Genomic DNA, 16,034 nt, shown 5'->3' on the forward strand with positions numbered 1-16,034 from the left:
CTTGAACTGGAATACATAATTCCAGTGAAGAAGACATGTAAACCTCCTGAGGCCCATTTCTCAAAGGTAATAGTCCATAAACGCAAACTCAAATACAACAAATGTATTATATAACATTACACATAACAAATTCTATGAAAAGCAGATATGTTCTGTGCTGAGATAAATTTATTGCCATTAGAATGATTTTATACACACGAGAACAACTACTGTATAAACCTCTTCAACCCACACACATTTTTTTCCCAGATGCCACCACCGAAAAAAAGAGGCAGTGTATCTTACACAAGTTTAAGTCCCTCCTTCCTCTCTCTATCCTGTATTGGAGCATTAAATCAGAGGGGGGGGGGGGTGCACTGCTTGAGCGCTAGCTGTTCAATACCATGAAGAACTAACTAGCACACTCTAGCACCTTTCCATCAAATCATAATGTTTGCTTCATATGCATGCATGTTGGTTTTTCTGCAGTTATAACGACAAGTTTCAAATTCGCAAAATGGCAGTGGAATGACACTTGCCTGATGGCAACAATGATTTAACTATTCATCTATCGTTTTTGATGATGATGACATTATTTATTACATAATCCTCTCAAAATTCTATGCTTGTGCCTGGATAAAAATAAATGCAGTTATGCACTACCATGATAATTTAATATTGTTTTTAATATATGTTTCTGAATTTTTCCTTTATTTTGATGCTTACAATGATTGGTAAAAATGGGGCTCACATTGCACATGGGTTAAGACAGTACATATAAATAGCACTACTCGCAGCTTTGGAAAACAAGCACCTGATGGTGGAATGCAAGGAAATGTTTAGTCTACCAGAGAATCGAATTCTTACTTGATAGTGGTGACTATTCAGTGGAGTTGATCCTTCGAGCGCCTGCCCTAGTAATGAGTCTCTGCCCCCATGATCTTGATTTGGATGATTCATGCTGTCCATTGCTGTAGAAACAGGAGCAGGGGTGCTGCCAGGTGAATCTGGGCGGCTACGCTTTGGGGGAGGTGATGGTAGAGTTCCATCATGGTGTCTCCGCGTGTTGTGGTGATGTGTTCCCCGGCCATGGTGCTGGGAGACATGGTTATCATCTCTGCGATCTCCTGATCCAGATCCAGATTCTCCCCACGGAACTGAGTTGGGAGTCTGAAAAAATATACACACAGATTCAAGTAAAGGCTTACCTGATGAAAACTAGCTCATTGAATATTATTAGTAGTTTACAAAATTGCAAACTATCATTTCAAAATACATATTAGCAAATAGAATACGATAAATGGACAATAAAATTGAATTCAAAATCAATGCACCCCAAAGCTGCAGATTAACCAAGAAGAAATGTGAGAGTACACAGAATACTACTATTGTTAAGGTTATATAAGAATCATCACTTTCATGCTTTTGAGTGAAATTCCTTCATACAAATTGTGTACTCTACCATTTTTTTATATGATCAGTAACTAATAAGTATTTTGGATTAAAACTAAATATGTGCGAGGCATTAAAAAAAAAAATCTTTTGTGTAGCAGTAACTTATTTCTACATGATATGAACAATTGAATACAAGACATTTTATTAATATAGCATGGAAACAATATCAAAATGTAGATGGAAGATAACTTCACCACAGAGAGACCTAACTATCTGGTGCTTCTAGCTATGTTAGCAAGCATAATGACCATAATCAACACCAATAGAGTACTCACTGAGGTAGCATTGGCTCTGGTGGGAGCGGATCCCCGCGAGTGAGGGGGGGTGTGGTGGTGTCCAGTGTAGCTGTGGTGCTCCTTCGAGTTGGATGGCACTTCTGCCAGTCCTCGCACCTCCAGCATCTGTGCAGTTGCCAAAAAGCCAGAAAGTTGGTCCTGACCAATCTGCACCTCACCATTGTACATGAAGCGAAGCAGCGCTTCCAGGTCACGCTGCTTCACATCTCGAAGGATGACTATCGGGTGCTGGCATGGATTTGCCTGTTAAAGAAGCAAGGGAGATACTTGAAACTACAGAGAAGTGAACAGAATGCCAAACAATGGCCTTTAATAAGTAAAAAAGCAAGATAAATTCACTGAATTATGGTATACAAAAATCATAATCACACATGACCAAAACTTCACACCAATGAAATTTTCTCAAACAGATATAGTAACATAAGGGATTCAAAAAATCACAACCTTCTGAGTTACATACATAAGCATTCATCATTCCTTGAAGTTTCTCCATTAAATTTGAAAAAAAATGACTGCACTGCCCAAAATTTGATTTTATTTAAACCACATAAGCACTTCGATGCTTTACATAATTTTATTCATAAAACATTGAAACATCTAGTATGTCATTCAGGTAAAATCAAATTGAGGAGAGTATAATTGTTTTTTCAAATCTTTCAAAATTAAATGGTCGCACAAAATCTTACTTGACTCTGTTGACCCTTAACTAAATACTCAAAGACATTCATAAGCTACTACACACAAACATCAAAAACTAATTAAGGAATTATATATCTCATTGAGACAGCACTGATTCAGTATCTGCAGTGGAAAAAGGATTACTATTCTGATTGAGTGAATACTATAATATTTAACTTGATTTATCCTATTACATGTACATGGTTATAAGAAATGACTAAAAATAAATTATACCTATGGGTTTATCATTATATGATCTCAAATAAATCAATTGTATGACATTCTGAAGACAAAACAAAGAAAATATTGTTCCATTTCATATGGAATTATGTATTTTTCAATTCAACATTCCTAAGATATAAAGGGAAATACCATTGGCAAAAAAATTACCTTAGATATAGACAAGAGTATGGTTAAGCAAGTAGAACAGAACTGAATTTTGGTCTGTTACATAAAAGAGGATTAAGCTAAGTGGGCAGTTATTAAGTTTGGTGGGTGCTTTGAGAGCAATGGTCATTTCACTGATATCTGGGGAGAAGAGCGGGGGAGCTAGGTAGACATTTGGTGGTTGGTACAAGAAATTTGATGAGAGGGGGGTTCAAAGGAAAAACATATTTAACGCACCATTGCCAAAAGATTAACACATATATTAACAAATTCTAAAATTTAGGTGCTACATTTTCCCACATCCATCCAATATGCCTAGAGAAATTGCAGACTTCACATCCCATTTTCCTCACATTTGATTAAGATTACAAATGCAAGCATGATTAAATCACCTATTTTACATTTTCCTCAATCTGAGATATCACACTACATATTTAGGCAATATTTTCAAATTAGAAAAACCCTTGACTCTTATAAAATTTGGCAGTTTTAACACCCCTAAAATATCTCTTATTGGGTCAGAACTTCATCCCACTCATTTGAATTTACCTGCCTTCTTTCAACCTGAAAACAAAACCGAACCAATAGTCTGGACAGTCTAAAAGCTTCTTCACCACCAAACCATTCTAATTTCCTTAAAGAGAAAACTTGCTTCCATGGTACTCATTGGTATGAAGATAGATGATATATCAAATCTTTTTCACCACAAAAATGTTGTGAAAGACTAAAAACATTTTCTTCTTGCACATGAACTCACAATTTGTATCCAACACTGCGATTAATTCTATAACATCACAACAAACAACTTATTTCAGTTAATGAGCACCACTATCACAAGGCAGTATGCACTGATTGCAAAAAGTATTAAACATACAAGTGGATTCACAGGTTATCTATCTAAAAACAGTATTACACGGAAAATGTGCACACTTTTTCAAAACATACACTATGAAATACAAGCAAGTGGCACCAGTTATTACATATTTATTGTGAATAGAGAGCAATGGATGATTAAACTATGATGTACATGGTGAATGCATTTCTTTTGAATTTTCCTAATCGCAAATCGAACAAAAACAACCAGTACCACCCTTCTGAAACTTGAGGTGCTTAATATTTGCAATTAAAGTTTTCGAACATTGACATGGCAGGGATTTAGACATGGTTGATATATAGATGGATCCCATTGGCTTGACCCAGGAAAAAAGTCAGCAAAATAGTGTATGCAACTAAAATGACTGAGTATTCCTCTACGCACAGGAGATCATTTACCATAATATGCTTTTTATAAATTGCCCCATTGTTCTTACAAAAAGGATATTTCCCACATGAATAAAAGTGGTTTTTAAACAGAAGTTCAATCTTCTTTTTGGGTAAAATGAAATTTCTTGTAATCAGACACCAGTAAGGAGATTAAACACAAATACTAGCGCATTACTGTTATTCTTTAGATTATTAAATTCCAAAAATCAACGCATTAAAACCATTTTACCCTCTTCTTCACCCATTATTTGAATGGCAAACCAAAGAAACTATAAAACCTGGAATAATATGTATAACATATTTTAGGAGCCTATCTGATTTTAAAGATATGTGATCATGAGTAGTGAAATGTACCCATTTTGAAACTATTTAGGTGCTGATGACTATCCTTGCAGTAAAACATTTTTGAGGAATCAATTTTTATTCACTTCTTGGCATTTTCAACCTTAATTAAAATCTGAGCCATCTCAAGGACTTATCATGACTGAGCCGTCACAAGGAGCAGAAAGTAAATAATGACTTCCCATTAGGCTTCATGCAGCGCTGCAACAAATAAATTTTACATGCCCACCTAGCAATTCAATCAATCAAATAGAATTGATTATATTACACCAACACTCATCAGTACTAGTGCCTTCATAGCAGTAGTATTTAGGGGAAGGCGACTGACAGCTAAGACCATTTGCAACATTAGAGGTGGACAGGAAAGGAAGAAGGGTGGAGAGAGACTCCGTGTTGGCATTAGCCTACTCTTTAACAAAAGGCACCATGGGGTCCGCAGTTCCATCCGACGGTTGGCGTACTCACTCTAAGTGCCCTCCACAAAGCACCTCTAGTAGGGATTGATATACCACTGAAAAATTATAACCGCAGCCAGGATTCGAACCCGGACCCCCTCTGGGTGGGAAGCCATATATACCATAGCCACCACACCATCTCTATCCCCCTAGTGCCTTTATTTAAATTGCATCAACAATCATTACTTATCACATTAAAACTGATGAAATGCTAATTATTTCCAGCATACATGGGTTTTAAGACAACTACTACAAATCTTTCTCATTGAACTTCACTATAATCTGGAACTTTTTGCTTGGAGAGCTGCAAGTGTAGCAAATTGCAAAAATCCAAGGCAGATCATACATATCAAAGCGTTTGAAAAAATTATTCATCAATCTCATATTATCATTTTAAAAATGTCACTTAATCTTTGCTTCATGTCGTTTGCTCTGATAGTTTTGTATCCCTATGATTACAGAAAACTACTAATACAAATCATTCAAAAACTAAAAAACTGCAATACAAATAATTCAAATGAATTCCACAAGTACAAAGTAAACTGTAATTATATAAAAAATCTGGATACAAGTTGTGGTACTAATCAAAGAGTTAAATTAAAACAAGCTTTAGGATATCTAGAGGAATTCTAGTGCAAATACAAATGCAATAAATGTTTACCAGCTTTAAATTAGGAGCCTTCCCAGGAAGGGAGATAATAACACAATAAGGGCATTGAAAAGAGCATTCTTTCAATATAAAATACCACAGGGTTATAAAAGTGAACATCTCTCTTGATACATGGGGCATTCCAATGAAATGGTGTCCATCACATATAACTATAATGGATCAAGTTTTCCTCGCCCAATGTCGGTCATCTAACAAGAAATGAAAGCAGACCACAACCCATTTTGCTGGCCATTTTTGTTGTCACATTTTGATCATAAAGACTTAAAGTTGTAAATTCCAATCACTTTAAAATTAATCTTTGCACTCAATTTACCTTCCACCAATATTATCCAGGGAATTATTTAGTAACAATCCACAAATGATAACAAATTAACCATAATCAAGGACTCTGAAACAACACCTATTAGTATACAAATTCTTTTATTCTGCAGCAATCATTGTGCCACACAGTATCACCAGCAGGTTTTCTCAAAACCATATTTGAGGAATAAAAACTTTTAAAAATGTAGATTTAAAAAGATTTTTTTGCCGATTCCATTTTAGCAAAATTTAACCAAGTCACACCACGCGCAGAAATTATTTGACAATATGAGGGCAAAAAGTCATGAGGATTGTTGATGCATGCACAAAAATCTAAGAATGCCAACTGAAATAGTACTATGATTTACACAAGAATAGAAATGGCATTAGTTATTCTCTACACTCGGAATACAAAACAATTCACCCATCCCACTCATGTCCTTGAATGAGTATCAGAAAAAGGCTACTTTTGTTAGTCTGCTGGATGCTTTGACAGTGATGGGCCATTCTTGAATTACTAAGATTGATGTCACTTAGCCAATGTGCAGTGAAAGTATTTCCTATGAAGAAGGAAATCCAAGCAGGTGGAATTCATGTGTGACTTCAAAATACAACAAGGAGACTGCTGTGGACCCCAGTGACATCCGAGAGAAAGCTTATTCAAATTTCTACAGCGGTTGCAAATTGCCCTGATGGACTCAAAGAGATTTTACAAAGATGAGAATTAAATTGCAATGGGGTACCATATACCCTTATTAGGTTATTAGATTCACCCCACAATATGCTAATGTGCATCTACATAATCCCAAAATTGCTATTAGTAGACATGAGACGGCTATTAGTAGGCATGAGACAAGGAATAGTATCATATATGACATGGTTTAAAAGTGAAATAAATATGAAATTTATCAATGACAAAAAATGATGAAAACAAACTCATTGATGTTGACAATGCAAGTATTCAACCATGTTTTTGCCAAGATTATAAACCCTATCAGGCAGAAATCTACATTTTTCACCATTTGATTTGTGATCTGGAGGCTCCAAACTGCATATATACACACAATATATATAAAATACTTTAAACAGATTAAAGACAGTCTTAACTCTTACTCCTAAACAATTCCATTATTCCATAAAACCTCGGACTCAAGGTACACGCCACCAAAATAACTACATTTCTTGAAGCAAATGCTCTCTATCCCACAAAAAGAATAAATGATGACAACACATTTCATACATGCAAAGATATGCCACCAAAATAACTACATTTCTTGAAGCAAGGTGGAATTCAACTATATGGTCTAAGTATTGAAACTGTCACCTAACTACATTTCTTGAAGCAAATGCTCTCTATCCCACAAAAAGAATAAATGATGACAACACATTTCATACATGCAAAGATATGCCACCAAAATAACTACATTTCTTGAAGCAAGGTGGAATTCAACTATATGGTCTAAGTATTGAAACTGTCACCCATTCTCTTTATTTTTTAGCAAATAGAAGGCAAGACTGCAAATTTCATGTGGCAGTTTATGTCAGGCTTAAATTGAAGATTCAATAACTTTTGTCACCACTAGAACAAGAGGTCACATTATGTGACTGTCTACTTTTATGAGATTGCCAAGTACAGCTTGCATATCTATGCCATTGATGAATAATGAAGATAATCAATTCAAAGTTAATTATCCCAAAATAAGAGCATTATTCTTTTAACATGACATTAACAGTTAGAAAAGTTTCTTATTCTTTTACACATTTCAACTGCCAAAAAATAAAATTATAGCATAGCTTTTTCAATTATAATTAAAAAATAAAACGAAGTACTCCTAAAAATCAGCTTACACCATACTTACTAAAACTGTGATATGCTGAAATAACAAATAATTATGCATTTAATGTGCCCTCTAGACATCTAGTAGCTGTTCACTTAACTATGATGCCTGTTTATCTGCCCTTGTACTACTTATGCCAATTAACAATATATAATACCATTAACTTAACTCTCCGAAAGAAGACAAACCAAAAATGCAAAGAAAACAAGCAGGGGAATTTTATGTTTCATTAAAATACCGCCTTAGATAAGAATTATCAGATTTCACAAAAAAATTTCAAATTTCACATCAACACTTTTATTAGATGGGACTTAAATCCACTACAAGCAGGCACAGGAACAAGGGGAAGACTGTTTTCCGGAGTAATTTTGAATAATACTGGATGACAATCTATAGCACGAAATAATAAGAAATTGCATTTTTGAATCTTTAATAACTGTTTTTGTATTTCAGTACTTTCCTATTGACTCATTTTTGTAAGAACAGGCTTAGCCAATAATATGAAATACTTGTGATAGGACACAAGAGCTTTTGCGATAGATTATCCTTACACTAGGATATCAGAACCATTTAAGAGAATATTTATGCGGTTGCTTCAATAGAAATTCATACAAATTGATTATAAAATTAAAAACTAAATGTATGCTACATTTTTCAACTCATTAATAAGATCCTTAATTGTATAATGCCACACTGAGGAAATAAAATGACGAAGAACCCATTTCATTAAACTTTTCAATTTTCAAGATTATACAATGAAATTTTTTTAGTTACTGAATATTGCACGTGTTACTTTGTACCAGATATGATTTACATTAAGATCTAATGAGGACAAAACATAGAAATTGTTTCCAGTAATACTAATTAAGCACTCGAGCATCTTCAAAATGATTTCCTGAGTTAGTTTGTATCTTCGTTTAGCTTGATTCTACACACTAAATGAATCATTTGCACTTTTAAACTAAAAATTATTAGAGACCTTCATTCCTCACACTATAATTTTGAAATTGGACAAGCTGGAGCAAGTTAACAGTTCCAGGCTTTCAACTTTGTGGAATTCCTTCATGATGAGGGTAAAAAATAACAGAAACTTTACACTTCCACACACTTCATGTCCTACGACCATGGTTTTGATGCTTCGCATCATCATCAGGAGCATTAATCAATCTTTTTGCTGAGGGAAATATTAAACCTTGAGTGTATGTTAAAATTTAACAGGAAAGGAAAATAAAGGGCAACTTTTTCTGAACCTCTAGTTTACAATTATTAGGATGATAGCTCAAACTGCAATCCACGGCAAAATACTAATTTATGACTAGCAATTTTGACTATAATTTACTGAGGCAATGGGTGGGATCCAAAAAATTAAAGAGTGGGGACTACCAACAGTAGGATAATAGAATCACTATACATATAGGATATTGCATTTTCATATTTCCTCAAAAATGAAACTCTTAGTTTACAACAACTTTGGGCATAATAGTGCAGCAAATGAATACAACTGTGGTGAGGCTGGGTTTAAGATAATTTTATCTAACTCAAGAGATGAATAGGAACATTTAAAAAAAAGGCACTGTACTCAAAATACTGCAGCACACAAAATGTGAATAATTCATTGGACAAAGCACTGTCATTATTTATCAATGAGCTGTACCGACCACTAATATAATCAATAGCATTAACAATGAAGTAATTCACAAAAAATAAAACGAATTTTCAACATAACCCATGAACAACTTTCTGCAGGTTTTGAGTTATCTAAATAGATATCAATCAGAAGGGCCCATATATAACTTTATTTGAGCAAATTAAAAGCTCAGGAATGCTTCCAAAGAAGGGATTGTTAAGTACCAGGGGAAAAATGCTACTTTTACCACACTATGCAACCTTGGGCAGAAAGTGAATTAAAACAGTATTCAATTCAAGTATTGCACTTCCTTCTCGTTTGGTTTCCCAGCTTTTATTACACACAATACAACCTTGAAGGCATTATAAAACTTTACATCAATCAGAAAATGGGGATTGACATTGGTGCATTGCCCTAAGCTTCTAACAGACTTATCTGGATTCACAAATAGACAATAACACTGCACTGCAGTGTTATTGCTGCTGCACAGGAAGCAGCACTTCTTGAAGGAACCCTACTTCCAAAATTCAGAATGTTCCCACCAATGGTGAAATGCTTAATATGTAGCAGGCCAGGATTTAATTTTGTACATAAACGTCGCCACTAGAAAGAAGTTTATTTATGTTGTACACTATTATAAATATGCCCAGAAATATGAGAAGAAAATCTAACTATAATTCTCTTGGTCGAGATGATTTTGTAATCACTGGTGGTTAGGCAGAAGGTTTGAGATCCATCTTGGTACACTAACTTAGAATTTGTCAGTAAAGATCTGTTTTTTAAGTTTACCATACAATATGATTCCATCCATTAAAAACACATCCAAAGTTGTATGCAATTTCTATTAACAAGATGGCCAGGGAAGATTAAAAGGGGCAGCTGAATTTTGTTTAACACAACTGAAGACTTTCTGGTGCTTTCTAAGCGTGATGCCAGTAGACATGGGAAAACTACAAGCATGAGTCAGTTTAGCCTGGGTGGTAGCTTACCAACACAGAACTATTGGGACACGTTTATAATTTACATATTTCATGGATGAGCAAGTGATCAATCACAAAAACAATCATAGTAAACCCTAAGGATGGCTCAGCAAGGGCGGCCAGAGCTCACCTAACACAAAGTCCTACGGCATATGAAATTCACACATGAAGGTTAGGGGGGGCAGTTCTTTTTCCTGTGATTTCCCAGGAAGATATGGTACACAAAAAATTTCACGGCTTAAGCAAAATTGAATTATGTTACACAAATATGTTTATATTGCATGTGGGATGTGCAATTCACTTCCCTACGTAAAATACTTTGAGAAATGGGTAGGCTACAGTTTCGAATAACCTGGGCGTCTTCATAAACAAGAAATAGTTGGTAATCCTAAATAGTTTATACTTTGCAAAAGAAAAATTATGGGATTTTTCACAACCATTACACATGTCATAGTGCTTGGTGTTAGTTAAGCTCAGACCTCCCTCATCAAGCCCCCCTTTGGAATTATTACTGTGGTTTTTGTGATCAACCACAAGCTCAACCATGAAATATGTAAATTATTAACATAATAACAATAGTTTTCTGTTGGTAACTACCCTCCAGGTTAAACAGGCCAGAATGCTTGTAGTCTCCCCATTTCTACTGGCAGCACACTTAGAAAGCACCTGTAAGTCTTCACTTATGTTAGACGAAATTCAGCTGCCCCTTTTCATTTTCCCTGGTCAATTTGTGAGTAGAAATTACATAAAATTTTAGGAGTATTTTCATGGATGGGGTCACATTGTGTACTTCGCTTAGAAACAGATCCTTGCTAGTAAAATCTACGTTCATGCACAAAGATGGATCTGAAACCTTTTGTCTACGCACCAATGAGTACAGAAATTGTCTTGACAAACAGTTTTTTAGTCCAAGTCAAAAGACAGATTTTCACCTCTTATTTCAGAGCATATTTATAATAGGGTACAGTTTAAATAAAATTCCTTTTAGCAGAGATATTTATGCATAAACTAAATCCTGGCCTAGCCACATACAAAGCATTTCACTGTTAGTGAGGACATTTTGAAATTTGGACATAGTGCAACAGCAATTTGCAAGATAGAAAGTTTAACTATTGCAGAACTTGGTATCAATACTACCAATACTAGTAACTAATAAACCTAGCTGGTATAACAGTGATGGTTTTATCGACATCCAGTTTTAAATGAAAAGATTGGCCAACTACCAATTTAAAACAAAATAAAACATGAACACATTTGCAATGAATATGTAAAATCCAGTGAATAAATTTTATAGTCATAACAGTTTCGGGTTTACCTTATAATGATGCGCAGCATCGAAACCATGGTCGTGAAACATTAAATCTTTATGTTGGAAATGCTAAGTTTCTTTTCACCCTCATAATTTATATTTTTATCAACTGAGTATTTTGTTTACTTTTCAGAGCAATTGCCGGTTTTCAGTAACTATAACCTACCAAAATAGAATATATTTGTTCACAGAAAGAAAAGCAGCGATTGCACAATATAATAAATATTAGGATGGATGAAAATTGTGTTTTCCCATTTCTGAATTAGCTAAATAAAATCTTCAGTGACCAATGATGTAGACTAGTGTTTAGGAATAGAGAGTTGCAGATGCACAGGACTAAACCACTAAACTTGTTGATATAAGAAATTATAATATATAACTAAAATAAACCATCCCTTTTCAAGTGAAAGACATTAAAGGCAGAGAGCGTAAATGAGGTGTGCTCACTTTGCTTTTGTCAATGGAAAAATGAATATGGATTAACCAAACGAAATTATTAGACATAAGCACGGATAATTATAAAATTTAACAAAGCTAAAAATACATCAGAAATATAAGCTGCTTCAATAGCAGAAGTTATATCGGACAAAAAATTCATTCAAGGAAGAGCAACAAAAGTGTAACAAAACATTCTTATTCTTGGCAAGATTCTAACCCAGTTTTTAGTCTAGCACTTAAGTATGCCCATCATATTTTCCAAGTAAGCAAATGAAAAGAGAAAACACAAGACTTTACCAGAAAGATATACTTAACTACACGTGAAAACACAAAAACTGATCAGGTCAGGCCTAGCACATGTATGATGACACTTGGTGACAGGAGAATCCACCAATAATAACAGAGGGGGTACCAAGGAAGACAACATTAGACGAACCGAGGGACAATGAAATCAGCCATTAATTAGGGTTGATGTGACTCAAGACTAAGAAGGGTAACCCAAGATTATGGATTCATACAAATCGCAAAAAAATGAAGAAAAAACGCATGCTATGGTCACCAATATCATAATGAACAACTAGCACACAGGGCTAACTATCGAGACAATGACTTTTACCTGAGCTAGGGGATGAGACATGACTAATATTCTTTTACTACAAGAATATCATCATAATAGATTTGGTTTGAAATAATGAAACTCATTGTTATTTACGCTTTTTAAGAAAACACTACACCCCAATAATACCTTTTGTGAAGAACTATATGCGCTGATTTAATGCCGATAATTATGCCACTTTGGTCGGATCATTGTTTAAACCAAATAACCACCCGTGCAGCAAATTTTGAAGTGTACAAAAAGTATGCATGGAAAGGGTCAAGAACATCACAGTGGACCACACCAAACTGTCAAGAATGTAGCAGACATCTGTTGTGCATAGCTATTATTAGTTCATGGTGACATAACAGAGTTTCTAGGGCTCACCTTGAGCAGCCTCCTGAAGTAAGGGCTACATGCAGAGAGCACCACTTTGTGAGCCGTGAATGATCGGCCATCACATGCCAGTGTCACGTCTACAAAGTCTTCGTCATCTCGAAGTCGTCGAAAGGAGGAGGCAAGGGAGGCATGGAAATCACTCCAACGCAGACTGTACTGCTGCTCCTCTCCACCATCATCCTCCCCTTCTCCAACACCTCTGCAACCTCCCATGGTGTTACACCACACCCCCCCTCACTTGGGCCACAAATTCTCTAATCCCACATCCCTACCCCCTTCACTGCAACACCAAATATTCAAGCCACGGTTTTCTCCTGTGTCTGTTTTGAACTCCTCCTATTCTACATAGTCATCTGAGATGCAAGAGTTACACTTGTATACATGTAATCTTGGTGCCTTTCCTCCTCCTCTTTTAAAATTCTTGATCCTGTCAGCTGCGTGTCTTTCTTCAACTAATACACTTCACTCCTAGAAGAAGAAAGTTTATATGATACATCAACGCACATCTTAATTCCTCACAAAATCTTAAAATAACTTTTAAAGCATGGAACGTACGCAACGATTGTAATCAAAAGAACTTGTTCAAATCAAAATATTGGATAATGCAAAACATTAAAGAAGAAAAAAATCATCTTCATCAATCAAAATCATCTACAAATGATCATTACATATCAACTTCACCAATTTCCTTGAAAAACAATGAGTATCTGAACATATAAACCCTGAGAACAGTTTAACATAGAGGTAAAAATAACTAACAAAATTAATGGCATAAAAAACTACCAAGAATGTTTAAATATTTTATGGCAAATTCATCAAGGAAAATATAACTTAAAACAAATAGTGGATAAGATATCTAATTTTTTATTCCCTGCCTGTTCCGTACCATATTACCAAGATTTTAACAAATGATAATATGATGTGGAAAAGGAGCAAACTGAGTTACATTTTTTTCACAAAGATTTGATCCCTCAACTGCCTGCCTAATACCTGAACCAGTTATTACAGACGCATGCACACACAACAAAAGGAAAAGTTGGAGCGAGGAAGAAGGGTCCGAGAAGATCATTCAAATGAACTGCAGGGTAGCTTGATATGCAAATCTTTCTGAACCTGTCTTTTGAGAGGGGCCACGGGTGACGAAAAAAGCTCTGCCTTCATGAGAACCAGTAGCAGGTAAGTGAGACAGGTGCAGTATACAAAGAGAAGAAAGGGCAGTCTTGAAGCATTGTAAAAAATGTTAAAGGGAACTAGTAAAAAGCTGAACGAAAACATCAACAGCATGAATACTCCGTGCTTCTTTAGCAATGCACGCGTGCCGCAAATCAGTACACGGCGATGAAAATGCGGTGAACACTTAAACAGACACACATTCAGAACACTTCTGCCTCGACAGAATCAAACAATTCACTAATATCCACTTCAGATGTAAATAACCGAAAAAATCACTTTTTTCAATCACCATTGCTAAAATACAATTTCTTCTTAGAAAAACGAAGTCCGTTTACCAGAAAGTCTGGACGAAACAATCTTCGAAGAACACAAATAAAAATGTTCACTTTCACAAAAAACCACAATTGTGATACAATCTTAAAAAAACTACTCACCGTACAAAAATACATAAACAATTTAGTACTTCACTATCTAGAATGTCAAAGGGAGTATACTTGCCGTGACAAACGTCTACGCCATAACAAACCACGGATTTCTATTCCCCAACGGTGAATGATATGTTTCTCAGCAAATTATAAAAAATATGAAACAACCGATACAAAAATCACATATCTACTGTAATGCCAAATGTCAAGACTCCACAAACATGGTCTCACTCCGAGGAAAACGAAAATATGGTCGACTTACTTTCACTTTCGGCACTGTATTTGCGAGTGGCCGAATTTCTTACTACTCTGACAAAACGAAAGAAAAATAAACTCGATACCGCTACTAAAACTTCACAATAAGAAGCAAAAATACTAACTATCAATCGCGATGACACATTCTGAAGAGACAATTTACTTTTCGTCGGTAATGTAGATTTCATTTTACTTTCACGGTAGGTTCATATAGCCATCATGGCAGCAAAGAAAACTTCAAAGCGCACAAATAAAGCAGCCATTTTCAGTACTAGAAGCCAAACGACACATAATAAACTCAAAATACATTCCAGCTAGTATTCATGAACTTATTTACCAAAAATAGTACCACTAAACACTATATTTCCCACCTTTATCGAGAAAGAAACCGTACGTACAGTTCTTCGCGTAGCGTCTCCGCGCTTTTGCGCACGGATGGCCCGACTGCCAGCCCGATTGATGCTCGATAGGCCTCCTAACCACCATCGCGGTCTTGAAACACACGCCGAATTTAACACTCGAATATCATGGCATATGCGACCCAAATGTTGAGTGTTACCGTCAAATTTTCGAATTAAAAAACAAGAATGCACACTTGCGAATGTAAAAGATATTTTATGCTAAAATTTTTGGAAAAAATTGCGCCATAAATCATACCTGTTCCCATTCCGGAGGCAACAAAAGATCAATCAACAAGCTGAAGCGGGATTAGTGGATCACTTCCGGTTCTCTCCATTCTCACCAAGCGAGTATGAGAAACGCTACGCTCCAAACTGACGCCGGCTGCGCACTTTCACTTTCACCTTTAGAAATCGAGACTTTATCGCAAAACTTTATTTAACGATCGCACTCACAACTGTATTTGATATAAACTTTATAAAAATATATAAAAGTTGTCATTTTGGGAATAATATAAAAGTAAACTAATTAAAACTACATCGTGATATTTCGAAATATAGGCAAAGTACATTAATGTCAACATTAACGAATGCATAAAACGATTGTTTATTTATTGCGTTCGTTTATTACACTCCTGAAATCTTTCAAAAATTACTGTAAATTAAATAAAATAACTAATCCATGATCTAAGCTTGAAATAAGCATGCCGTACATTTTTACGCGCTCTGTTTTAATTAGTGTTAATTATTGCGCATTAAATATTATATTTTT

General features: G+C 35.2%; 1 protein-coding gene across 1 annotated transcript in view; it reads right to left on the reverse strand.

Moving 5' to 3' along the window:
- Positions 1–15,337, reverse strand: part of LOC139696837 (protein abrupt-like) — a 51,653-nt gene extending 36,316 nt beyond the window's left edge. The window contains exons 1-4 of the mRNA XM_071595721.1: positions 15,263–15,337; positions 13,000–13,479; positions 1,710–1,973; positions 847–1,149 (exon numbers count right to left, since the gene is read on the reverse strand). Coding sequence (XP_071451822.1) covers positions 847–1,149; positions 1,710–1,973; positions 13,000–13,224 — 792 coding nt within the window. The 5' untranslated portion in view covers positions 13,225–13,479; positions 15,263–15,337. The remainder of the gene's footprint in view (positions 1–846; positions 1,150–1,709; positions 1,974–12,999; positions 13,480–15,262) is intronic.
- Positions 15,338–16,034: the final 697 nt, after the last annotated feature.

Source organism: Hetaerina americana, unplaced genomic scaffold, assembly GCF_022747635.1.
Source record: "Hetaerina americana unplaced genomic scaffold, ioHetAmer1.1.p SCAF_1, whole genome shotgun sequence".
NCBI classification, from domain to species: domain Eukaryota; kingdom Metazoa; phylum Arthropoda; class Insecta; order Odonata; family Calopterygidae; genus Hetaerina; species Hetaerina americana.